This window comes from Microcebus murinus, chromosome 1, assembly GCF_040939455.1.
Source record: "Microcebus murinus isolate Inina chromosome 1, M.murinus_Inina_mat1.0, whole genome shotgun sequence".
Lineage (NCBI taxonomy): Eukaryota > Metazoa > Chordata > Mammalia > Primates > Cheirogaleidae > Microcebus > Microcebus murinus.
In genome coordinates, this window is record NC_134104.1 from 68,542,233 (window position 1) to 68,568,767 (window position 26,535).

A 26,535-nucleotide genomic window follows, 5' to 3' on the forward strand; every position below is an offset into this window, starting at 1 on the left:
CTTTGCACAGTGCTCGGCCCATAAAAGGAGATTATTAATAACAGCTAGTTAAGTGGATAAAAACAGACTAGTTGAATGGATGACCCTTCCATATGGGTCATTTACCCCAAAGGGGTAGATTCTCCCCCTTTACAATTGGAAAGCATTTGTTGCCCATTCCCGAAGCCTGCCAGCTTGGTCCTTGGATAGGATGTTGAAGAGTTTCTGGGTCAGCAGACCTCACAGGCAAGAACCCCCAGCTGCCCGCCCCAACCCCCAACCCTCAAATGGCAAGAAAGCGTGGGGAGCTTGGTAACCATTTCCGGAGATCATTAAAGCATCCCACCTCTTCCGTGGCTAAACCTGGCAGGTATTCCAAGGGGCCACTGCTTTCGCGCCAGGCCTGCTCCCATCCCCCGCGCCAGCGCGCTGCAGTTCCCTCTAAGATGCCTATCTGTGTGCGCCTGAGTGCTGAGTCGCTGAGCAGCTCGCTCTCCATGTGACTTCAGTTTCCGTCTGTTCCTTCCGCAAGTGCTAAAATAATCTGATGCCCCAGAGAAAGGAGGCAGCCCAGCCCCGCGTTTGGCTGCTCTCGAGGAGGCCAGAGTCCCTGGAGAGGATGCGCCCCACGGAGCCGCCTGGGCCTGCGGGAGCCGTGAGTATTTCCTGCGCGGGGCCTCCCCGTGGGCAGCTGCGGCCCTTCTCGAGGTGGGTGGGCTGGGGCGAGGTTGGGTGGTAGGAGGTCAGCGACCGTGGTCTGTAGCTCAGGGCTGACAGGGGAAGCTGTGGCCTGCTGCATCGAAGCTTTGCCGCCTCTGCGCTGGGTTTGGAGGCCACAGGTCTGGGGACAGGTGGAAATAACTCCCTGTAAGAGCACTTAGAGCTGAAAACGGTGGTGTGGTGTAGTGGGAACAACGAGAGCTTCAGAATCAGTCGTGGGTTTGATTCCTGGTTCTACAGGGAGAATGTGAGCAGTCAGTAAACATTTCTGAGCCTTGGTTTTTCTCATCTGCAAAATGGGAGCAATAATGTTCCTTCCGTGGGCTGGGTGACTGGATATAATGAGACTACACTGTGAACACTCACCATGCTGGGCACTTGGATCTCCTTTCCTACCCAACAGCATGGAGGGAGAATCACTCTCATAGATGGAGATACTGAGACTTGTTAATGGCAGCTATATTTATGCATATGTTATGGATGTCTTCCACGTGCCAGGGTGCCCATGGCCCGGAGACAGCTATAAAGGAGACGTGCAGAGCCCCTTATCCCACAAAGCATTTTTCCCTGGGAGATGCACTAGGTTTCTGTCACTTGGATCCACAGCTAGTAAGTGGCAGAGGGAGGCTAGAGCTCAGGCCCTTCTGACCCCTTGCCCAGTGCTCTTGCGAAGCCCTCATGGCCTCTACATGTGGGCGGGATTCCGAAGGGGTCAACATATATCCTCACGTACCCAGAGACTGGACAGCAAAAAGCCAGGAGCTGCTAGTGTGGCTCCATGCTGCCCCCAGAACTGGCTGCAGCTCTGCTTCACCCCTGAGGGAAGGTGGACACGTGCCCCGTCATGGCTGGGACTAGAGGAGGCTGAGGCAGGGTCCCAAGCATGGAGGCTCCGGACAGGGCTGGCCGCGGGGTGTCCGCTCCCAGGGCAGAGAGGGGACCTCACTGGAGGTTTCTCCCATCAGGGTACAGCCCGGAGTCTGCATGGTAGAAACAGAGTTTACAGAGCTGGCCCGCCACGATCTCCTATGCCCATTTTACCTGTTGGCTGTGACACAGTCTGTTCCCATGGACGGTGCTGGTTGCTGGACTTTATAGCTCTGAGACTTATTTATTTTCCTCACACACCCATAGCTATATGTATGCCTGAGAGTTCCTAGAGGGGTTTATAGAACAGGGCCCAGGAAAAAACAATACCTGCCTTTAGGTTAAAAAAACAAAAACCCAGCTTTCATCTAATTGTTGCCCTCATGGAAACTTCATGAAAACCGGTATAAATATGATCCTCCATGGTCTGTAAGCCCATCATCCAAGAGCAGGCACTTCCCAGAGAGCAGGCTCTGTTGTCTCTGTTCTGAGGTCTGCATTAGGAATGCATTGGCCTGTCTGTCTCCGGCCTTGCTGACTGGTTTGGAAGAGCACTGCGGGCACCACCGATCACCACTGCGTCCACGCTGCCACGTGTAGACTGGACTCTTGTACGGACAACTAATGGGCCTTATGTCATGCTCAGATCCGCTTGGTGGCCACATAAGTTAGGGGAGGGTGGGCTTTCAAGCATGACTGAAAAACACTTTCTCAGGACACGCTTGTCTGTAACATACTTACAGGTGTCTCTGCTCACTGGTACTCATTGATGTGTCATTGCTCATCAGTGACGAATGTTTATATATTGTTTTTTTGACTTGGTAGAGCTTCTTTATTATACTCATCCCTCCCCCTGCCCCACCATTCTTCTTAACTTTATCATGGAATGAGTGTCATATGCTCTGTTTGAGGGGTGCTCTGAGGTAGGTTGGGTGATGATTTCTGAAATCTCAGAGAAGTGAGAAGAAGCAAAAAGGATACTGACCTGTGGATCTTCTAAAGCCTCACGCACAACTCTTAACCTGAGTGTAGGGATCAGATTATTAGGTAGGATTCTTTTAGTTGCAAATGACAAAACCCAGCTCAAATTGGCTTCAGCTAAAAAAGAAGATTTATTATTTCAAATAACTGAAAAGTCTGTGGGCAATAGCGTCAGGCATGGCTGGGTCCAAATGTTTGAGCAGCATTGCCAGGAATCCATCTGCCTCCACCTCAGCTCTGCTTTCTCCTGTGTAGGCGTCACCCGCAAGCAGGTCCTGAGTTGGTGGCAGAGATGGCTGTTGGTGGCACCAGTGTGGCCTCTGAAGCAGAAAGAGAAAGCCTCTTTCCCGTTACTTCTAGTAACTATCTTTGCATTGATTCTCACGGGCTTGGCTTCTGGGACGTGCCTGTTGTAATCCGGTCACTGCAGTTAGGGAAATGGGGTGCTCTGATGGGCCAGCCTTATTCACAGGCCCCACCCTGGAACCAGGAGTTGGGATCAGACCCAAAAAACATGGACTTTTTAAGAAAGGAAGGGGTTGGTTGTGCAGCAATGTAAATGTAGTTAACACTACTGAACTGTACACTTAAAAACAGTGAAGTATACTGTGATAACTTATATGTTACGTGTACTTTAACCACAATTAAAATTTTTTAAAAGAAATAAAGGGGGTGGTTTTCTCAAAGAGAAATTGAGGAGAAATGGTTACCAGGAGAAAGGAATGTGGGTAGGCAAAACCAACCAATTTTGAGAGCAAATGGAGTCAGGTGCTGAGACCAACCACGTGTCTTTTCTCACTTTGATGTGTGAGTGACTTCAGAATCCACAGAGGGACTGAAGGAGGAAGCAGACTCTGCCATGGTTCTCACGGCGAGGTGGGTGTGAGGAGCAGGGCTGGTACCAGTCATGGGCGCAGTGAGGGTGGCCGTAAAGCCGGGTGAGGTCAGGGGACTCCCTCCAGCCCCACGCCTAAAGCTCGCCTAGGTCAGGTGCTGGGCCATGTGCCCCAAGCAACTTTCTGCTGCCACCTCTAGGAAAGATAAGAATTCGGAGGGGATTTCTACTCAGGACATAGCCCTGGGGGCTCTGTCTTTTCTTTCTTTCTTTTTTTTGAGACAGAGTATCACTCTGTCACCTGGGCTAGAGTGCCCTGGTGTCAGCCTTGCTCACAGTAACCTCAAACTCCTGGGCTCAAGCGATCCTTCTGCCTCAGCCTCCCGAGTAGCTGGGACTACAGGCATGCGCCACCATGCCCAGCTAATTTTTTCTATATGTTTTTAGTTGGCCAATTAATTTCTTTCTAATTATAGTAGAGACGGGGTCTCACTGTTGCTCAGGCTGGTTTCAAACTCCTGACCTTGAGCCTCCCAGAGTGCTAGGATTACAGGCGTGAGCCACCACGGCCAGCCTAGAGGCTCTGTCTTTTCACCCTGGCTCTGCCCAACCAGGACCAGTGTCTGAGGCAGCCCAGCACCTGCAGTGCTGGCAGGGGCTCATCACTCATCTTGGGGTGCACACCATGTCCTCCCAGTAGCCTCATGTCACTCCATTTAGGATGCCAGCCTGGACACTCTGGCCTCTTGACCCCCTGCTGTCACTCACTCTTCTTCTGGTCCAGCCCCCATCTCTGGGATCCCTCCTGCCTTTCCAGGGTCTCCTCTCCATGGTCCCACTGGGACCCAAGGCTGAGCTCTCAGCCTGCAGGGTCAGTGGGGCATCAGTCTTTCTCTCTCTGGCCCTGGGCCACCTCCTTCAGGTCTCCCTATTACTGCCCAGCCTGGTACCGAGACCACTTCACGGGACTCCCCAGTGGCCTTTCTCTTGTTCTGGGTGATTGGGCCCTGCCTCAGGTCCTTACACTGGAGCTTTCATTTGGCTTCTTATCTCCTTCTAAGTCTTCAGTTTTTTCTAGGCTCCCTAGCTACTTTTGAAGACATCTAACAGGCCCACATCTTACCCATCCCCACAGAAGGCCATGACCCCATGACACACTCAGGGGTGCTATTCAGAATATCAAACAGCACATGGCACAGGCACTGACCAATCAGAACGACATTGTCATTAGGAGGAGGGGCTGAGGGGGCTCTGCTGGCTCAGGTGTTACCTCTTTGGCTGCTGAAGCATGGTGGGGGCCCGGGGAGTACCAAGAGAGGGGGCAGGCAGCTGGGGTGGGGGCTCATGGGATACCTATTTACCAACAAATACATACCTGTGCACCCCAGGTGACCACTCACCTGACACACTTCTCCCAGGCAGGTGAACACCCAGTACCTCCTACCTGGGCCTGAACTCAGTTCTGGTTTGGTTTCACTGAATACAAGCTGTGTGACTTGAGCAATTCACTTTGGCCTTTTTGAGTCTTGGATTTCTTATCTGTAAAATGGAAATTAATAAGCAGGGACTTGAACAGGTACTTGCACACCAAGACACACTAATAACCAAAAGGTGGAAACAAACTAAATGCCCATCAAGGGATGAGTGGATAAACAAAATGTGGTATGTATGTGTAATGGAATATTATTCAGTTTAAAAAAGGAATGAGATTCTGATACATGCTATGACATGGATGAACCTTGAAAACGTTAGTTAAGTGAAATAAGCCAGACACAAAAGGACAAATATTACATAATTCCACTTATATGAATACTTAGAATAGGTGAATTCATAGAGAAAGAAAGAACAGTGGTCCCCAGAGGGGCTGGGGAGGAGGCGGAACGGCAGTGATTGTTTAAGGTACAGAGACTCACTTTCTGTCTTTGGGACAGAAAAGTTGGTTATGCAACAATGTGAATTTACTAAATGTTACTGAATTGCACATTCAAAAAGGGTTAAAATGGTAAATTTCATTTACATTTTATCGTAATACATAATGGAAATAATGCCTATTAAATAGCACAATATTAAATGAGGTCAAATGTCTGTAAGAAGCCTTTGCAACCTCAAGTGCTAGTATTATTATTGACCAAGATCATTAAGTTATAATCCAATTTTCTTGGCTTCATCCAAGAATTCCCTAAAAATCATTTTTATTTTTTAGGGAGGGAATTTTATAAAAATCACATTACTCCTATTCCTCTGTGAATTCAAATAAGTTCTAATGAAAAAAAAAATCAGCTTAGAACAGCTTGCCAGTATTATTTGGAAGATTTTGAAAAGGACAAAATGATCTCCCTCATAATCTTGAAACTACACCATGAAAACTTTATTATTTTTCATCATTACATATAAAAATACCCATTAAAGAGCAATGCAGGTGGGGTGTAGCGGCTCATGCCAGTAACCCCAGCACTTCGGAAAGCCGAGGCAGAAGGATCACTTGAGGCCAGGAGTTCAAGACCAGCCTGGGCAACAGAGTGAGATCCCCATCTCTACAAAAAATAATTAGCCAGGCATGCTGGCATGAGTCTGTATTCCCAGCTGTTCAAGAGGCTGAGGTGGGAGGATCGGTTGAGCCAATGAGCTCGAGGTTGCAATGAGCTATGATTGTGCCATTTGCACTCTATCTGGAGTGACAGAGCAAGAACCTGCCTATTAAAAAAAGAAAGAAAAGCAGTGCATTATAGAGGATATCAGTTATTCACACTTTATGGTGTGTTAGGAATATAAGGCAGTGGTTATCAATTTTTTTCTTTTTTAACAATATAGAAATATTTTTCCCAAATATTAATATAATATCTGACTTTGCAATCTCAGGATGCCCTTCAATTGAAATGACCCAGAAGATTAAAAAAGTAGAAGAAATTTTTCTTCAAAGTTAAATCACTTGATGTGAATTCTGAAGTATTTAGAGGAAAGTGTACTGGTGACTGCAATCTATTTTGAAATACATCAAAAAATAAGATGAATTAAAGGATGGATGGAAGGATAGATGGATGATTATATGATAAAGCAAGTATAGTAAAATGTTAAGGGCAGCATCTAGGTGGTGCATATACCAATGATCACTGTCCAATGTTTTCTATTTTTCTGCATGTTAAAATTTTTTCATAATGAAATGTTGTGAAAAAGTTAAATTACTAACAATACCTAGTAATTATTCACATTCCTTTTCATAAATATAAAAATCCTATAATAAAAAACCCAAAAGCTTCCACAGGAGCCATAACTACCTGCAATATGCAACTATTTTATATGGGTTATTAGATTATTACTCAGCTGAACTATTAGGCCGTGATAAAGAGATGACACATGCACTGGGCCTTGCGGGATAAATAGGAGTTTGGCAAGTGAAGAAGATCTGAGAAGGTATCTTTCCCACAGAGGAAACAGCATGTGAACATGTGTGATTTAGTCAAGGATAACAAGTGTCCCAGGATGGCTGGGGCGTGTGGTATTGAGGTTGAGTTGATACAGCAGTCACAGACCTGGTTTGAATTGCAGCTCTAACACTCTCTAGCTGTATGGCCTAAACCTTCGTGAGCCTCCATTTACCATGTGTAAAATGGGGATGATAACATTTACATACTACGATTTTGTGATAATTATTATATTAAAGCATTTTGCATATCACTTAATCCAAGGTGAGAACTCAAATAACGTGAGCTATGACAGCTAAGAACCCGGAAGGAATCTGGGGGCTGTTATGCAGACCTTGAATACGGTCCCATTGAATTGGTCAATTGTCAGGAATCCGTAACATCTCATCCAGCAGTTGTATTCTTTCTCTAGGAAACCAAGTGGGGAGGGGGGAAGTTTTCATTTTCATTCCATTCTGGGCGCTAAATCTCTGTTATCGCCTACAATCCCTGCCCAGAGTCTCCCACAGACACTGGGTGGTCTCACCTCCCCTGATGTCCCAAGGGCCACACTCTGCCACTCACATGGACGGGAGAAGGTACTGCAACTCCTTCCTTGTGTTTATTTCAACACCAGCTCCCCGTTTGCACAGAGGAACTCTGCTTTCCCTTTCACACCGACACTGCCTTGTCTCACTACAGAAAAGGTCTGCCCTGGGCGTGGGGGTGTCCTCCTGCAGGCCTTGCAGGAATTGGTGAGGGTCCCCCTCCTGAACTTGAAATGAAGTCCACAACATTCTCTTGTGTCAACAAAGCTTTTTCACACACATTCTCATGTTCAGTCTTGACATGATTCTGTGAAGTCAGCAAGGCAGGTGCTGTCACCATGGTCCCCACCAGTGTGCACGGCCCGGACTTCGGCCCAGTCCAGGGTCCTTTCCTCTACACAGGTCTCACCTGCTTCCTCTTACCGAGGATGGTGGCAGGTAGTCACACCCGCAGAAGTGACCAGAGAGAACAAACCTGGGATACTGAAAGGAACTGAGATGCTGCAACATTAGGGGTTGGGTGTCTATCCACAGAGATTGTGTGAGTCTCTCATATACAAAGGTGACCCTGACAAGCCACCACCAGACATGCAAGAGGAAGGTGTTATCTTACAGTGGGAGCAGATTTGCATTTTTTTAAATACCTGTGGCCCGATGCAGCCCATGGCCATGGAACAGGACAGAGTGAACTGACCTCTGTTGGTTCTAATGGGCTGACGCTGACCACATAGGGAAGCCAGTTGAATCATTTGTGGCCCTGAGGAAATAAAGTCTGAGTAGGAAGTGCTCAAAGTGGGCTCCACACACACATTGCCTGGAGTCGCCCCAGGAAGAGCCCAAAAGAAGGGTTGAGTGGCCTTTAAACCTCCCTCCAGGTAGAAGCAGAGCCTCACTCATTCCTAGAGAAAGTCTCTTCTCACAAGCACTGGTGGAGGCTTGGCTGACCAGAAGTGCAAGGCTGGGTGGGAACCAGGGATCTGTATTTCAACAGTGCTTGGGAACCGCTGCACTCACTCCTGAGCTGCTTGTCCATATAATTTCATCTCCCTGGCTGAGTGTTCTCACCTCCAAATGGCGGTGGGTGGGGAGTCCCTTCAGAAATGCTGTAGTTCTTCTCAGAAGGGTGGTCAGTACTAAATTTGAATCTGTACATTTGCCATAAGAGTCACATGCAACAGAACTGTCCTCTCTCACACACATTCTCAGGACCACACATTCAAGAACTGCAACCAATTCTAATGCTACAGCTCCTCACTTAATTTGTCTAGGCTTAGAGGGGGACCCAAGTCCTAGAGGCCAATGTGAAGGGGCCTCCCAGTAGTACAATCAACTGCTTACAAAGGAGTGATCTCCCACCCTGGGAGGTTGACAACGTGCAGGGACATTGTAATGATGATGAAGAATACTTTTTGAGCCAGGCGCGGTGGCTCACGCCTGTAATCCTAGCACTCTGGGAGGCTGAGGCGGGCGGATTGCTCGAGGTCAGGAGTTCGAAACCAGCCTGAGCAAGAGCAAGACCCCGTCTCTACTATAAATAGAAAGAAATTAATTGGCCAACTAATGTATATATATATATAAAATTAGCCGGGCATGGTGGCGCATGCCTGTAGTCCCAGCTACTCGGGAGGCTGAGGCAGAAGGATTGCTTGAGCCCAGGAGTTTGAGGTTGCTGTGAGCTAGGCTGACGCCACGGCACTCACTCTAGCCTGGGCAACAAGCGAGACTCTGTCTCAAAAAAAAAAAAAAAAAAGAATACTTTTTGAATATTCTTGTAAAACTTTTCTTAATACAGTAGCAGCCCACAAAACAGGCATTATTAATTCCCATTTTACTGGGGAGGAAAGTGAGGCCCAAGGTCAGAGCTAGGCTTTGAATCTGTCCATCTGTCCCTTTAGCCTGGGCTCTTCTTTCACCCCTTACAGCCACCATTCCTGGGCCTGGGCTATGAACATGCAACCACAAATCTAAATTCCCTTGGCCATGAAAAAGAAAGGTGATGTCCATAATGAAACTTATTTTAATTATTAGTCAATAATATTTTCCCCATGAATTCCAGACATGATCATTTAAAGCACAATCACAATAATTTCAATTCTAAGTACCTATAAGAAATTCTCTATTTCAGTGATATTTATCAGGCTCTGATTATGATGTATATTTTAATTTTGAAGTTATAATAGATTGATTCTATCCTTTCAAAACTTGACTTAGTACAGCAATTGAAGTTGATTTTTGGAAAATTAGAAAACACAAAGAAGCAAAAATATAGATATAGAGAAAGTAAATATCAGGGTGTATTTCTCCCCCCATTGAAATTCTGATGTGTACGCTTTCAAGTATTTTGTATGCACATACAGATGCATGCATATTCTTTTAACAGACTTGAGGATTATACTATATGTTCTGCTTTGGACTTTCTTTTTTTCTTTAATGTTATTTTATTATGAATATCCTTCCATGTCAATAAATATATTGCTCCCAAAGCATTTTTTATTGCCACACATTGTTTGTATTACATAGTTGTATCACAATTTATTTAACCAATTCTTCCATTGTTGGACTTTTGAGGATATCCACTTTTCATTATTATTACTAATGTTGGATGAATATTCCTTTAAAATTTTTAATATACATTGTAATTCCATAGGAAAAATTCCTAGAAATGGAATCATTGAATCATAAAAACCCAATGCTTTCAAGGTCTTTGATAAATTGTGCTAAATTGTCCTTCAGAAAAAGTGTGCCAATTTGCTCCTCCACCTGGAGGGTATGAGACAGTTCTAAGAGGAGAAGAAACAAAAAAGCCATTGCGTTGCCTATATTTTAACAAATTCATTATTAAGAGAAGCCAGAGAAGGAAATCTGGAGATCTGAATTCATACATCACAATCCTAAATGCTCTGTTGCCCCAATCCTCAATTTGCAAGTTCTTTTCTAATGCACCCACCATTTGAATATTGATTTTTTTCAAAATATAAGAGTGCGGGTTTTTTTGAGACAGAGTCTCACTTTGTTGCCCAGGCTAGAGTGAGTGCCATGGCGTCAGCCTAGCTCACAGCAACCTCAATCTCCTGGGCTCAAGCAATCCTCCTGCCTCAGCCTCCCGAGTAGCTGGGACTACAGGCATGCACCACCATGCCCAGCTACTTTTTTCTATATATATTAGTTGGCCAATTAATTTCTTTCTATTTTTATAGTAGAGACAGGGTCTCGCTCTTGCTCAGGCTGGTTTTGGACTCCTGACCTCGAGCAATCCACCTGCCTTGGCCTCCCAGAGTGCTAGGATTATAGGTGTGAGCCACCGCACCCGGCCAAGAATGTGTTAATTCACTAAAACATGCAACCAATTCTTTGCTTTTAAAACTGTTCTTCATTTTCTTTTACATGTAATTTCAAAATCATAATTATATCTCAATTTTTAAAAAGTATATACATAGCTTATATTAAGGGAAAGGGAATGTGTGGTATCTTTTTAAAAGTTTTAAACATCTCCCTTAGATTCGATAGCTAGTTATTGAAGTAATCCTAAATTTACTTATCAAAAGTTGAATAGTTATCATATTAAATTTAAAGTTTGGGCAAAAATGCCACTCTGCCTTTCTCCTCCATCCTCCCCTGTCTTCATTCTTTACCTTTACCAGGTAATGTTTTAAGCAATAAATGTATTTGCTAAACTATTTGTTTGGTGTAAGTATGATTTCTTCAAGCAAAATTGCTTGCAAGTAAAAATAGTTTTATGCATAGATTCTTAAAAACATAATAATTTGTCAATATTCAAGTCATTTTTCCTATGTTACATAAATCTAATTAGTATTAGAATACATTTTGAAAAACAGTTTGTTCTTTGTGTTTAATTTTAATTTTTTTTTTTTTAAGACAGAGTCTCACTCTGTCACCCTAGGTAGAGTGCAGTGGCATCATCGTAGTTCACTGCAACCTCAAATTCCTGGGCTTAAATGATCTTCTTGCTTCAGCCTACCAAGTAGCAGGGACTACAGACCCATGCCATGATGCCCAGCTAATTTTTTAATTTTTTAGTAGAAATGGGATCTCGCTCTTGCTCAGGCTGGTGTTGAACTCCTGAGTTTAAACGATCCTCCTGCCTCAGCCTCCCAGAGTGCTAGGATTACAGGCATGAGCCACCTCCCCCAGCCAGTGTGTTAACTTTTTAAAAATGAAATTTCATACTTATAGAAAAGTTACCAAAATAATACAAGTGATTCCCATAAACTTTTCCCCCAATTTAACAATCGTTGACATTTTGTGTCAGTTTTGCTTTCTGTCTCTCTATGTATATATAGGCACACATACATGTGTATATAATTTTTTCAGTGTGTATTTTGTAAGAACAATGATTGTAAATCTGGAAAGTTAACATTGATTCAACACTAGTATTTCTTTCCCAGTCTGTATTCAGCTTTTGCCCAGGTGAAATATTCAAAATCAAATTTTGAAAATATTCAGAAGTGCTCCGGTAATGTCCGTCATAATAATTTGGTCATTTGGTTGAGGAATCTGCTGTTTTTTCCACTATAAAGTTGCCATTTTGGCCTTTGTAAAATTAAAAAGTAACTTGTAGGGAGATACTTTAAAACAATATTAATATGTTGTTTCCCAACAAATTTTGACTTTTTTTTTTTTAATTTCTTGCATCTCTTGATGATACTTATCTGCAGGATACACTTAAAAAAGACATTCCTGGAACACATTTAAGCCACTTTCTCTAAATTTTAAGGTAGCATTATAAAGATAGCTTGTGTTCTTGGAAATATTTCTTAATGTGTACAGTTTTGTCCTTTGCCTTTAGGTCTGTTAAAGAGCCCAAGCCCTGTTTTAGTTAGGTTCTTTTGTTGCCAAGATGTAACATCTGAGCCAGCCACTAGGAGTGGCTGTGGGGGGGGGGGGGCGCAGACGATGGTTATAAGAAAACGTGAACCTTGGAAACAGACTTGGCCTTGGTGAGAGCATTTTTAGGCCAGGGGTCCTCAAACTTTTTAAACAGGGGGCCAGTTCACTGTTGGAGGGCCATTGGAGAGTGCAGCGCACATTCCACATATGCGCACTGTGGGCCCGGGATGAGTCAGCTGCTAAGCAGGACAGGTAGCGGTGGCAAAAACACCCAGTGGGCTGGATAAATGTCCTAGGCGGGCTGCATGTGGCCCGTGGGCTGTAGTTTGAGGACCCCTGCTGGGCCATCAGGAACCATGAGAGGCAGCCTTAGAGCCCATTCTCTCCACCCTCTCTCAGCCTGCTTGGTCCACCCTATTCCAACTTCTCTGATCCCTGCCCTCTGTTGAGTGTTCTATTCTTTTCTGTTCATGTGCCTTGCTGTCCTCATCTTAGCTGCTGCTTCCCCATGGTGAGATCCCTAAAGAATTCATCTGTGCCTTCTCTCTGTGTGCCTTGTAGCTCCAATGTGCACAGCTAATTACCTCATTCTCTCCCTGTCTCCACACCAGGATCACCCACATGGCGCTGGCAGCATGTAAGGACTGACCCCCGTTGGTCAGGTACTTCCCCCAGATTCCGTCAGTTTGCTGGTGGTGCAGGCAGTGATGAGGTCGTGGGATTCTCCCAAGGGCTGCCCTCCAGGGGGCTGTGGGTGTGGTGGACACAGCTTGGACCTGGAAGTTGTTAGCACATCGGCCTTATGTCCTGAACTACAGTCGGGATGCGTGAGCTATCACTTCTGTGCTCCTCTCAGATATGAGAAATAATCTGGCAGCTCTAGTTTGAATGTCAAAATTTTGGGATTTTCAGGATGTTTTAAGGTTTGTGTGTATATGCATTTTTAACTTAACAAGTATTCACTGAGCACCTTTCTGAGAAGAATGTTTGAAATAGGTGTGATAAAAATTCCTGGGAATTTTGGAACAAAAAGGTTACCATAATTTTGCCTTCCCCTTTAGAAACTTCAGCATTTATTTTATTTCCTCATTTTTTTAATTTTGAAAATTTTGAAATTTACAGAAAAGCTAGAAGAAATTACAATGCTAGATTTACCAATTGCTGATATTTCACTCTCTCCATTGAGGCATTTGAAGGTAGGTTACATAAGTTATAGACATCATGAAACTTCTCCCCTGAATACTTCAGCATGCATTTCCCCAAAACGAGGGCACTTTCCTATATAACCACAGCATCATTATCATAGCTACGAAAATTATCAATAGTCTGATCATATCACCTGTACATCTGAAAACACATCATTTAGAACATATTTAAATTTCTCCAATTGTCTAAAATTTTTCCTTTAGTGACTTTTAAAAATCCCAGATCCACTCAAGGTTCATGTATTGCACCTGGTTATTATGCTTCTTAGTTACTTGTGATCTAAACCAGACACCACACCCACGCCCACACCCACCCCAGCCTTTCTTTGTTTCAGAAGACATTGACCCTTGAAGAGTCCGAGCCAGCTACCTTGCAGGACCTCTTGCAGCCTAGGTCTGTCAGATTGTCTCCTCACGACTGGATTCGGGGCAAACATCTTGGCAAGGGGTCCACCGGGATGGTATCTGTGATTCCCAACCCGTCACACTCAGAGGCTTAGAATGTCAAGAGGACCCACTATAGGGGATGCCAAGTTTGAACATTTGGTGAAGGTTGAGGTCACCCTGATTTTGTGTTAAGAATCAGAGAGACCAAAGCAGCTTGCCTGAGGCCCTCAAATGCTTCCTGGTGGAAGGAACCATGTGAAGTGGCCACAGGCTGGAGGTTCTGTTCTGTGTCATCTGTTCTCTGTGCCCGTCATCAGCTGCCCTTCCCATTCTCCCAGGTCCCACATGGGATTGGCTCCTTCCCTTGTGCACAAAGGCAGACTCCCTGTCCTGTGGAGCCTGCCATTGGCCGCCCAGTGCCCTGTGTGTGTCATGGGCTCTCTGTCACTCGTCTGCACACCCACCCGTTCCCTCCTCCAGACCCGTCTGGAAATATGTGTTTCTAGCACAGAATGCCTGTGATGCCCACTTTCTCCATCAGACCTCATTCTTTAAAGCTTTTTCAGCTTCTGTCATTATTTTGAGGAGGAAATTTTCAATTACGTGGCAATATATGTACAACGCTTGCTAACAGTTCCTTTAGCAAAGAGGTTACGGTCCCAGCTCTGGCAGCGGCTGCTCTGTAGTAGCAGAGGGGTGGGGTGGGAACTGGGGCGTGGGGAGGGGTCTAGAGCAGCCCGAGCAAGAAGAGCCAACTGCTCTGGCCTGAATATTTCTGATATCCAGGGTGCCCCAAATATTAGAAATCCAGCATCCTTTCCTAGAAACAAAACAAACAACACAACAAGAAAGCTCAGGTCTGAGTTAGTCCATAGTATTCCCATACTTTTGAGTATGAGGAGGCTTTTTTATGGTCAAAAATACCAGCAGATTGGCCCCCACTTGATGGCAGCTGTGCTCTATTATCAGCTGATTAAGACATTAGATAACAATATAAAGCTGCTTATTAATAGAATTAATAACCTTTAAAAAAGAAAAGGCATATTTCATTAATATGGGAAAATTGACCTCTATTGGAAAAAAAGTCATATACATATGTAAGTGTCAGAGAGACTGACAAAACAGTGATGCTGCTCTGCTTCTGAACCATTGTGATTTTAGGGATGACAGGGACACTTGAGGACTTCAAGAAACAGAGACCATTTGGAAGATTTCACACATCCTTTATTTCCTGTCCACTGCAAAAGTAAGCAGCATCCATACGTCCCCTGCACTGAAGCCACTCCTTGGCCTGCATGTGGCCATGTTCATCCGTCCAAGCAATCTTGAGCCCCAATATGACATGATCGTGGGGATGGGAATGGAAGTGTTGCCCCAGCTTGCGGCCAAGCCAACAGGATCAGGGATGCCCTTTCCCAAAGGGGTAAATGTCCCCATCCCTTCTCTTGTTTCACACAGTCCATGGGGCCATCTGATCATACTCTTTTACCCTACTTGGGTCATTGAGGCAAACCCTATTATTTTGTGGAAATGGCAAACAAGCACAATTTCTACAACAAAAGGGAATCTTCACAGCTGGTGTACATTCTTCTTCCTCATTGGTCGTGTTTTCCTGTTTCAGAATACAGTCTCGATTCGTGTTGTTGTCATGAATGGATCTGTTCGCACCACTTATTTATTAGGACCAGGTCTAGGGGGAGAAAGACAGGCCAAAAGCTGTTGTTGTTCTGCCTAAAAGGGAACACCAACTCTTAATAGACAAGGGATGGCTAGGGGTTGAATCACAGGTTTTCATGATACCAATTAGAGTGCATCAGCTTTCCAAATGGGACAAACCTTGTCAAGACAGGAGCAACAGGCAGCTTGGGGGCCCAGGAGCACTCACCGACTCACAGCCCCCTCAGGAAGCTGCTGGGCTATGGCATTTGTTTCTGCATTCTGGGCACACTCAAGCGTAGGACAGCATCTTACAGCTGGAGGCACTGCTGAGCGGCCCTCACCCACTGAGGGTAAGGTGGGGGGAGGGGAAGGCGTTGTGTGCACACAAGGGAGAGGCATGGAATTTTCCAGTGAGATATGGCATCCAGACAATTAGACTGTTTGTAGTGCCATGGCTCTGAGAAAGCTTCCACGGCTACACACTCTAGGAAGTGTTTCTCACCTGAAGGTTATTATTGTGAGAGTCTTAATTTCTTTTCAGGGTCATTGCAGACTTTTAAAATTTATTGCTGCTTCATGGCCATTCTCAAATCATTGTATCAGGGTCTGACCAGGAAACAGAAACCACCCAGATTATTTAAAACAGAGGACACGTAAAGGAGGAAATTGGCAACGCGTGATAGAAGACGCTGAGCTGCCAAACAAGAAAGAAACAGTCAGCCCATGGATTAGCAACTTCAGGAGCTAAAAGGAGCAGGTGGTGTTACTAGAGATATGGGCTCATCAGAAGAACAAGGATGTCTCTGTCCAAGACAGAGATACCCTGGATTCTTTCCACCAGCCTCTAACCTCCCTGTAGTGCCGCCCATTGGCAAACCAGCTGCGGGCCAACAGAGCTTGGGAAACAGCCTTCAGAAGTCTGCCCCCTGCCATCCAGGGCAGAGCAGGGAAGGGAAGGCATGGCTCTGAGGACAAGCAGATCTCAACCAATAAGTCTGTTCCTGGGATTAGCCTTGTTCTGGCATTTATTAATGTAGATTTTTTTTTTTTGAAACAGAGTCTCGCTTTGTTGCCCAGGCTAGAGTGAGTGCCGTGGGGTCAGCCTAGCTCACAGCAACCTCAAACTCCAAGACTCAAGCAATCCTCCTGTCTCAGCCTCCCAAGTAGCTGGGACCACAGGCATGTGCCACCATGCCTGGCTAATGTTTTTTTAAATATATATATTAGTTGGCCAATTAATTTCTTTCTATTTATAGGAGAGATGGGGTCTCACTCTTGCTCAGGCTGGTTTCGAACTCCTGACCTTGAGCAATCCACCCGCCTTGGCCTCCCAGAGCGCTAGGATTACAGGCGTGAGCCACTGTGCCTATTAATGTAGGATTTTTAATTCAACTTTGCTGCACACCTTTTACACATTTAGATAATATTATGATAATAATATATTCATCCTTCCAGCCAGGTTATTCACTCCTTTTTTCCTGCTTTGTGAGCTGTTGAATTACCTTGGAGATTACACATAGGATTAACAAGTGCTCCACCAGCTCATTGGTGTTTTAAACTCATAAATAATAATTATGTTATTATTAATAACTACCTTCACAGTTAATGAAGCACTTTCACATACATGGTACTATTTTATTCTGATAAAATTCTGTAAATAGTCATTATTATTCCCATTTTATAGAAGGATTATCTGAGTTTTGGAGATTTTATGTGAATTGCTCAAGGACAGAAAACAACCAACAGAGGCAGAATGCAAACTTCGGGCTGTCTGGTTCCAAATTCCGTAATTTCCCCATGATCTTCTGCTGCTTCCTGCCAGAAGGAGTTGCCTGGGGGGCACAGCGAGAGTTTTTCTGGGCTAGTTGGGTGAGTATAGAAGGAAGAAGATGGTACATTTTAAACTTGCACAATTCTTGGTGACCTAGAAATTAAAATTTTACTCTTCGGTGTGATACCTGGCCCATCTAGCATTCCGGTCTGAAGAATTACAATCTCCCTGAAGAGACTGTACTCTTGCCCTTTACACATCGAGATTCAGAATTTCAATATGCAGGGCTGGCTGTTCTAGAAAGATCAGAATCACAGCACCATGTACCGATGACAGAAGAAGGGAGAGATGAAGATAGGGAGGGAGTATGTCCACTGTTCTCATCTCTCCATCTCTCCCCAGTAAAGCAAAGGACACCCAGTGAAACTTGAACGTCAGATAAACAATTGGTCAGTATAAGTATGTATCTGACATTCAAATGGTGTCTTGTAATTTGCTAAATCTGACAAATTCTGCAAACTTCTCTCAAGGTTTCAGGGGCGGGGGTGGGGGAAGGGCGAGGGAGGATACCGAGGACAGGAACCCATATGGCTCTGCTCGCGCCATCTGTGCCTGTGCAGGCCATCAGGTAGTAATTCCTGCACAGGTGCAGAAGCAGCAGCAGGGGCTGGAAGGAGTCCCAGTGTCCGCCAAGTACTGGTGAATTGAATTGGAGGTTCTCTCTGTGGTGAGGAGAGTGGGCCTGGCCTGAAGTGAAGGTTAATGCTGATTTACCTGGTCTCACTTAGCGGGTGAGCATTCAAATCTGACCACAAACTTAAACTTAGCCTTTGAGATGTGTAAACTCATTTGAAGTAAGTGAGGAGGCAGGAGTGAAAGAGCGTCTAGATGTGTCAGGCAGAAAGGTCAGTGAGTGGCTGGAACAGGTGAGGAGGCACATGTGAGCTTTGGTGCCGCTGGCCCAGAAGACAGGAAGGCAGACGCTGGGGCTTTCCCAGGTCGGTGTCAAGTGCGGGGCAGCTGCCACGCTGGGGCTAGACCCTTCCTTTGATTCTGGGGGACGCAGAGCTGGGAGGGCATGCCACTGGGCTTGAACTCTCCAGGCAGAGCCGCAGTCTGTGCAGCACCTCTGGCGGGGGAGGAATGCCCCTGGTGACTTATCCTGGAGCTCAGGGAGGGAGACCTGGGGGCTGGTCTGAGCCCTGCCACTGAGGCGATCTGGAGCCATGAATAAGCCATTACGATCCCTGGACCTTTGTTCATCTGACAAATTCCAGGGGGTGGGATATATTACAGTTCTTCATGGTTCCTCTAAATTCTAAAATTCTATTGGTATATGCCTAATTTCAAGCCTTCTCATGACTGCCGTTTTGTGTACACTGGCCAGGCAAGAGGGCCGGTTAGCACTCTTTATCAATGATCTTTATTACATCTGAAGATTGCTTTTCCATTTTCCCCTCAGTGTTTACCCCTATCCAGGCAAACCATCAAAACACTTTTCAAAGGGCTATATTCAAATGAGTTAACCAATGAAACAGAGACTTTTCTAAAAGCCTCAAGTCAGCAAGACACTTAGTAACTCTAGGGGAGGACAGGCTGCAATTAGCATTTCAATCCCAGCTTGCCCTTCATTTGTTCACTCATTCTCTCAGCAAATATTTATTGAGCTCATGTGATGCATCGGGCAGATTTGAGCTGCAAGGGGGGGGGGATTTCAGCAGAACTGCAACACCCCGGAAACTCCAGGTGACTTGAGACCTGGTTTCTCAAACCCTTTGCTTCTGCCTGCTGTGCTGGACTCATTCAAATTTAGCGTTCAGCCGTCCTGTCCATCAGATGGTAGAGGCAAACAAAAATGAGTCTTTTTCAACAGTTTTAGCGAAAGGTGACAGGGTTGGATAAATTAAGGATTTGAATAACCCGTGCGTTCCACCTCTGTAGAGGAGCTGTGGGCCCCCAAGACCAGACATAACGGGGGACTGGGTCCTTCCACCGAGCATGCAAAGCAGCGCTCGGGGCTGTCCTTCTCACACCTGCCTTCTCCGCAGGGCTGCGCTTGAGATGGAGCTGCTGCCCCTTTGGCTCTGCCTGGGTTTTCACCTCCTGACAGTGGAGTGGAGGAACGGAAGTGGAACGGCCACAGCAGCTGCCCAAGCAGGATGCAAATTGGTGAGTTTTCCCTTGAACTTTGTCTGTTGCTCCTGTCCTGACCAGTATGAGTCCTTCTGGAAAGCGGATGTATTGTCAATAAAGAAGGGCAGGGAATGAATGAGTCTGAATTACTCTGTGCCTGCCAAGCTCAATGCCACGTGCAAGCTGCTCTTTAACCACAGGTTTTTAAGATGATGCCTGGGAAAAGCCTTTTCATACCTGCTGAAGACGGGAGGTCCCAGAGACAGGCCTAGATCAGCATCCTGGAAGAAGAATACCTTGTTAAACATCTGTATGGTTTAATCCACTAATGGTATTAGGATCTCTGCGTGAGGCACGTTAAAGCTGGAGAAGCCCTGCTTGGAGCTTCTGTATGAGCCAACAGCAAAGGCTTCCGCAGCCTTGCAGAGCATGCTGCCGTGCTGCACTGCAGAACCACATCTTTAATCTCCCTGAGGCTTAAGAAGACCCAGAAGGTGGTTACCTGAACCTGGATGGTTGTCCTCTCTGGGGCTTTTAGCCTGTATATGTAAACAGATGTGCATCACAATTGAGCACATTTCTAGCAATATTCTCCTTTGCCTATAACTCAATGGTATCAAAAATCTGCTCAGGAAACACACATTTAATAAATATTCCTTGAGCCCTATTACATTTTAGGTACTGGGAAGGCGAATTGGATGTCAGGCTAATACTTACATTTAAGAATGTGTTCTTAAAGCTGATTAATCTTACAAACCCAGCTGTCATCATTCTTAACCACTTCAGTAACCTCTAACCACTATACTAGCGTGTACTCCAATATGGTGTAGGGGTTACGAGCCAGACCGACCAGGTTTAAAACCCAGCCCCACCACCCATTAGCTGGTGACACTGGGGCCACCCTGTGCCAAAGTTCCCTCATCTGTAAAATATAGTGGTGATAATAATATCTACTAATAATACCATAACACTGAGTTGTTGTGATGATTAAATGAGTTAATACATGTAAAGCACTCAGGACAGTGCCTGGTGTATAGTTAATGCCATGTGTTCTATTATCATTAATTTTATTATTGTTAATCTCAGCTACATATGCCCTCCACCATTCCCTTACAGAGGACAGAGGCAGTAACAGATCAACTCACAGTTGCTCCTCAGGAGTTACCCGGCCCACAAAGAGGAAGGGATAAACGTGAATTCTTTGACAGCCTTTCAGAGTTTAGGCTAGACGCCCTGCCTGACCCTCTCTGGCCTTGAGGCAGGGGTAGCCTGCCAGGGAGCACAAAGAGTGGGTTTCCTGTGGGAATCGAAGACTGAGAGTTCCAGTGCCAGCTACCCTCCATTGCCCCTCATTACTTCAGCCATTTGATGGATGTGGGAAGGTTGTCTGGGGCTCTGATGTGGCCACATGGTCCTTTTGCAGCACTTCAGTGGGGCCACGGGGAATTGCAGAGGTGTGACCCCCCCACCTCCCCCCCACCCCGTGACTGCATAGTTGTGTGGAATAGGGTCTCAGAGTTTGAGGAAATCCCCTAACCACAACAGTCTCCAGAGAGTCCCTGTGGAGGGGGGAGACCAACACTTGCTCAAATAAAGAAATACACCTTGTCTCCGGATAGGGAGATCCAATTTTGTAAAGATGTAAGTTCTCCTCAAAATTAATTCATGTTTGTAATGCAATCTCAATCAAAATTCCTAAGACTTTTTTTGGGGAAGGGACATGTGGAAGGAATTTGACATTCATTTGTAATGTTCATCTGAAATTAGAACAACTTAAATGCTCAGTAATAGGATATTGATTAATTAGATCATAATAATAATTTCTAGCTAACATTTATTAAGCATAATAAATGTGTTTTATGTAAATAATCACACTTAATCCTCAAAAAAAAAAAACCCATGAAAAAATTACAAGTATAATTTCCATTTTACAGGCAGGGTAATGGAGGTCTCCTCTGGTTAGGTAACCAGCCCAACATCACCCATTTGATAAAAAACAGAACCAAGATAGGCCGGCCCTAGAACTCTCGCTTTTAACCACTGTGCTATTCATGCAGTGAAATGATAGAGTTCCTAAAAAGGATGTGACCAAATTTATTTTTACTGCCAAGGCAATATGTCTATCGCACATCATTGAGGGGAAAAACGTAGGTTACTAAACAGTTTGTAGAGTATGGTTTCATTTTTAAGAGAAAGAGGTACGTAATATATTAGGAAAAAACCCGAAGGAGATCTGGCAAAAGGTTAGTGGCGTTTTTCTGGAAGTCTGAGATTACTGAAGACTTTGGTTTTCTATATGTCAATACAGTATAAATTTTTAATTATTGGACGGTTTTATTGTAATGATCAGATAAAGAACTTGAGGCTTTAAGAGGTTAGTTCCCCACCCGGGGTCCAAAGCTAATAAGTGGCAGAGACGAGATTCAGACTGGAGTCTGTTGTCTTTCCAAATCTGTGCTGGTTCCTCTCTTAGGATTTTCCTCCTCTGACCCACTACTCTATTTGTCCACTAGGATTGGACAATTTTAGGTAATCACTGGCCTTGTCTACTGACCAACCTGTAGGAAGGAATGACATTGCTCTTCTGTCTTGTCACTTAAAACATTTTTCCTGGATACCTAACTGACATCCTACAGTTGGTTGTTTTTTGCCAATTTTGCAAAACATAGGTCTGAATTAAAGTATCCTGGCTTGTGTGATCTTTGCAGCGAGACCAGGGTCGCCTCTCCCTCTGCCTCTGTACACTGCACTGACTTGGGCATTCAGAGCCCTGGGCTTGGGCCCCAGCACTTCCTTGGCTCCTCACTGCTCCCTGCAGACTCACCTGACTTTTTGTACAATTCAGAGCAGTGATGAGCTCCCAAGTCCTTTTAAGTGGTAATATTTATCAATCCAGAATATAGGGGTGCCTCCCATGCAAAATTACTTTAGGTGAAATGAAGATGCCACAGTATTGTCGATTGTCAGTGGCTCTGTCAGACACCCAGGTGTTATGCAATAGTGATAACAATGTAATGGTGACAATTTACCAAGCACCGACTGCCTGCCACGTACTGTTCTAAGTTCTTCAAGAGCAGCTGCTGGTTTAATTTCACAACAATCCTTCAAAGTAGGTACTGTTCTTATCTCCATTTTTCATAGGAAATAACAGACTTAGACTAAATTATTTGCCCAAGGTCACATAGGAAATAAATGTGTTTTAAGGGAGGCCTGGAACTTGGCTGCCAGCTGACTATTTAAGTGTGACAGTAAAGAACATTTTCCTATCCCATTTTAAAAGTATAGTCTCTAGCGCCATTTCCAGTGGTTACATGGACAGTCCAATGGATGGACTAAATTTCTGTGCATAAAGTTCTGCCTCAGGGCCTCCTCCCGGCTGACCAGTGTGTTTTTGGACCTAGGTGGGTGGAGCCGCTGACTGCCGAGGGCAGAGCCTTTCCTCCGTGCCCAGCAGCCTCCCACCCCACTCCCGGATGCTCATCCTGGATGCCAACCCTCTCAAGACCCTGTGGAATCATTCCCTGCAGCCTTACCCTCTCCTGGAGAGCCTCAGCCTGCACAGCTGCCACCTGGAACGCATCGGCCTCGGCGCCTTCCAGGAGCAAGGCCACCTGCGCAGCCTGGCCCTGGCTGACAACCGCCTCTCGGAGAACTACAAGGAGACGGCAGCTGCTCTCCACACCCTGCGAGGTCTGCAGAGGCTGGACTTGTCCGGAAACTCCTTGACGGAGGACATGGTGGCCCTCATGCTCCAGAACCTCTCCTCACTCGAGTCTGTGTCCCTGGCCAGGAACATTGTCATGAGGCTGGATGACTCTGTCTTTGAGGGCCTGGAGCACCTCAGGGAGCTGGATTTGCAGAGGAACTACATCTTTGAGATTGAGGGTGGTGCTTTTGACAGCTTGACTGAGCTGAGACACCTCAACCTGGCCTATAACAACCTCCCCTGCATTGTGGACTTCGGCCTCACACAGCTGCGGTTTCTCAACATCAGCTACAACGACCTGGAGTGGTTCCTGGCGTCTGGGGGAGAGGCTGTCTTTGAGCTGGAGACTCTGGACCTGTCTCACAATCAGCTGCTGTTCTTCCCGCTCCTGCCCCAGTACAGCAAGCTGCGTACCCTCCTGCTGCGGGACAACAACATGGGCTTCTACAGGGACCTGTACAATGCCTCCTCACCGCGGGAGATGGTGGCCCAGTTCCTCCTTGTGGACGGCAACGTGACCAACATCACCACTGTCAACCTCTGGGAAGAGTTTTCCTCTAGCGACCTCTCAGATCTCCACTTCCTGGACATGAGCCAGAACCAGTTCCAGTACCTGCCAGACGGCTTCCTGAAGAAAATGCCGTCCCTCTCCCACCTGAACCTCAACCAGAACTGCCTGATGACGCTCCACATCCGGGAGCACGAGCCCCCAGGGGCGCTCACGGAGCTGGACCTGAGCCACAACCAGCTGTCGGAGCTGCACTTGGCTCCGGGGCTCACCGGCTGCCTGCGGAGCCTCCGCTTGTTCAACCTGAGCTCCAACCAGCTTCTAGGTGTCCCCTCCGGCCTCCTCGCCAACGCCAGTAATATCACTACACTTGACATGAGCCACAACCAGATCTCACTTTGTCCCCAGCCAGCTCCCTCGGAGGAGGTGGGCGCCCCCAGCTGTGTGGATTTCAGGAATATGGCGTCTTTGAGGAGCCTCTCTCTGGAGGGCTGTGGGCTGGTGGCTTTACCAGACTGCCCGTTCCAGGGCACCTCCCTCACTCACTTAGACCTGTCCAGCAACTGGGGCGTTCTGAACGGAAGCATCGCCCCTCTCCAAGACATTGCCCCCATGTTACAGGTCCTTTCTCTCAGGAACGTGGGCCTCCGTTCCAGCTTTATGGAGTTGGACTTCTCTGGGTTTGGGAATCTGAGGGACCTGGATCTGTCAGGAAATTCCTTGACCAGCTTCCCAAGGTTCAGGGACGGCCTGGCCCTGAAGACCCTGGACCTCCGCAGAAACTCGCTCACGGCCCTTCCCCAGAGGGCCGTGTCTGAGCAGCTCTTGAGAGGTCTGCGGACCATCTACCTCAGTCAGAATCCATACGACTGCTGCGGGGTGGAGGGCTGGGGGGACCTGCAGCGTCTGCAGTCCGTGGCCGACTGGGCCTCGGTCACCTGCAACCTCTCCTCCAAGGTCATCCGTGTGATGGAGCTGCCTGGGGGCGTGCCACAGGACTGTAAGTGGGAGCGGCTGGACATGGGCCTGCTCTACCTCGTGCTCATTCTCCCCAGCTGCCTCACCCTGCTGGTGGCCTGCACCATCATCTTCCTCACTTTCAAGAAGCCTTTGCTTCAGGTCATCAAGAGCCGTTGCCACTGGTCCTCCATATACTGACGTGGCTGTGTGCCAAGGTTAGAAATTTGATCTGCATAAGGACACTTTCTTGGCTACATTTCAAGATCTTATGCAGAGGCCTAGTCTGATGAATTGAAGTTTAAATTAAAATTTGAAATGTTTCCATCCCTTAGCCACCCCCAAGTCCTTCCTCCATCATTGTGAGTTCTCCTCATCATCCTGGTAAAATATTTATTAAGTGACAGTCTTTAAAAATAAAAGACAACATATCTCATAAATATTTTTTAAATCAAACGCAGTTTGTGTCTTTTCTTTTTTTAATGTTTATTAGTGGTTGCACTTAGATTGCTTTTTAGGGTCCTACTCTTGGTGACATCCATGGAGCTAAAAGGGTGGAGCTAAAGTTCAGTGCTAGCCTACAGCAAAAAATACTCCAAGAGCATGTCCCAGGGAGGTGAGTGTCACTGTCTCTCCCCTCCTGCCTGGCTGGCCTGCATTGCCACCGCAGTCAGGATGGGCCTGTGGCGGAGCCCTCTCTAGGTGCCCTGGATCCATACCTGGAGTCTCTGGCAGACAGACATGACTCATCCATGGAAAAACTAAGAGAACAATAACTGGGCCCTGAGTTTATCCATTCAGTAAAAACCAGATGCAGCCATTTTCCAAGGGAGAGTAAAGAGGAAGGCAGAGAGGAGTGAATTCTGCTAACTTGTGGACCCTCCTAACTCTTCACAAAGAAATCACAACTTCTTAGCCGATGTTCAGTGTCTGTATTCACTAGAGTCCAGTTTCCTTTCTCCCTCGATGAGTAGTCAGCAATTTCTGTGCTCCTCTCTGGGGGAACAGGTAACAAAGACTCTGCCCCTGTCCTTTGGTAGTTTAGAATTTACACTCTTTGAACTTTTTATCCCTGCTTACTAAATCATAAAAAGGGATTAAATGCGTTGGGGGTGGGAGGAGAGTGGAGAGAGGCTGGAAATCCAACCAACTGATTGCTATTACCATGCAGACTAAATGTCAGCAGAAATGTTAGGCAAATCAAAGAGATAAAATCAGTGGTCTTACTTTGACAAAGCAGAAACTTCCCTTGGATGCTCTACAGGGGTATGAAAAGGCCATTTCAGTGAGGCTCCACATTTGGTAGCATTAATAGCAGGCCATGTTAGATTTTGCCCTTATTATAACCCCACTTTTCCACACTGCTCCCACCTAGTGCCTGGGATGTCTCTCAGATTGCCTTGAAACCTCTGTCTAGTCCTTCTGGGCAAGCCCAAACAGCTGATGCCCATCAGACCAGAGTCTCCTGATTTCCCCTCTCCATCAACAAAACCTTTCCCTGGGATCCTCCTGCTTCCCAATTAGACAAATGGACCTATCTGTGGCTGGTACATTTATGGCTTCTCTTGAGTTCATGTCTCACCTGTGTATTGGTCAGTATCCTTAGTTTCTTGCAACTGAACATAATTCTGTCTGATTTAAACATCATGAGAATTTAGAAAAGGATATTGGGAAGCTCTAGACTCTCTGGGAAGGCTGAAAAACAGGCTTGGAAAATGGGAAGCCTAGCCTGAGCTAGAGCAAACTCCATCTCTACCAAAAATAGAAAAAAAATGAGCTAGGCAACTAAAAAATAGAAAAAATTAGCTGAGCATGGTAGCACACACCTGTAGTCCCAGCTACTTGGGAGGCTGAGGCAGGAGGATCCCTTGAGCCCAGGAGTTTGAGGTTGCTGTGAGCTAGGCTGATGCTATGACACTCTAGCCTGGGCAACAGAGAAGACTCTGTCTCAAAAAAAAAAAAAAAAGAAAGAAAGAAAGAAAGAAAAGAGAAAAATAGAAAAGAAAAGGAAAGAAAAATAAATAAAAAAA

General features: G+C 45.9%; 1 protein-coding gene across 2 annotated transcripts; it reads left to right on the forward strand.

Annotated features, from left to right (window-relative positions):
* NRROS (negative regulator of reactive oxygen species) lies at window positions 1-24,961 on the forward strand. 2 transcript variants are annotated; one of them, XM_012780333.2, is made up of 3 exons: window positions 1-687; window positions 19,250-19,370; window positions 22,736-24,961. In XM_012780333.2, the coding sequence occupies exons 1-3, from the start codon at window positions 527-529 to the stop codon at window positions 24,704-24,706; spliced, it is 2,253 nt and encodes a 750-aa protein (XP_012635787.2). In that variant the 5' UTR covers window positions 1-526; the 3' UTR covers window positions 24,707-24,961. The 2 variants fall into 2 exon arrangements, with proteins under 2 accessions (XP_012635787.2, XP_012635789.2); XM_012780335.2 differs by having other exon boundaries at window positions 1-634.
* The last annotated feature ends 1,574 nt before the right edge of the window (window positions 24,962-26,535 follow it).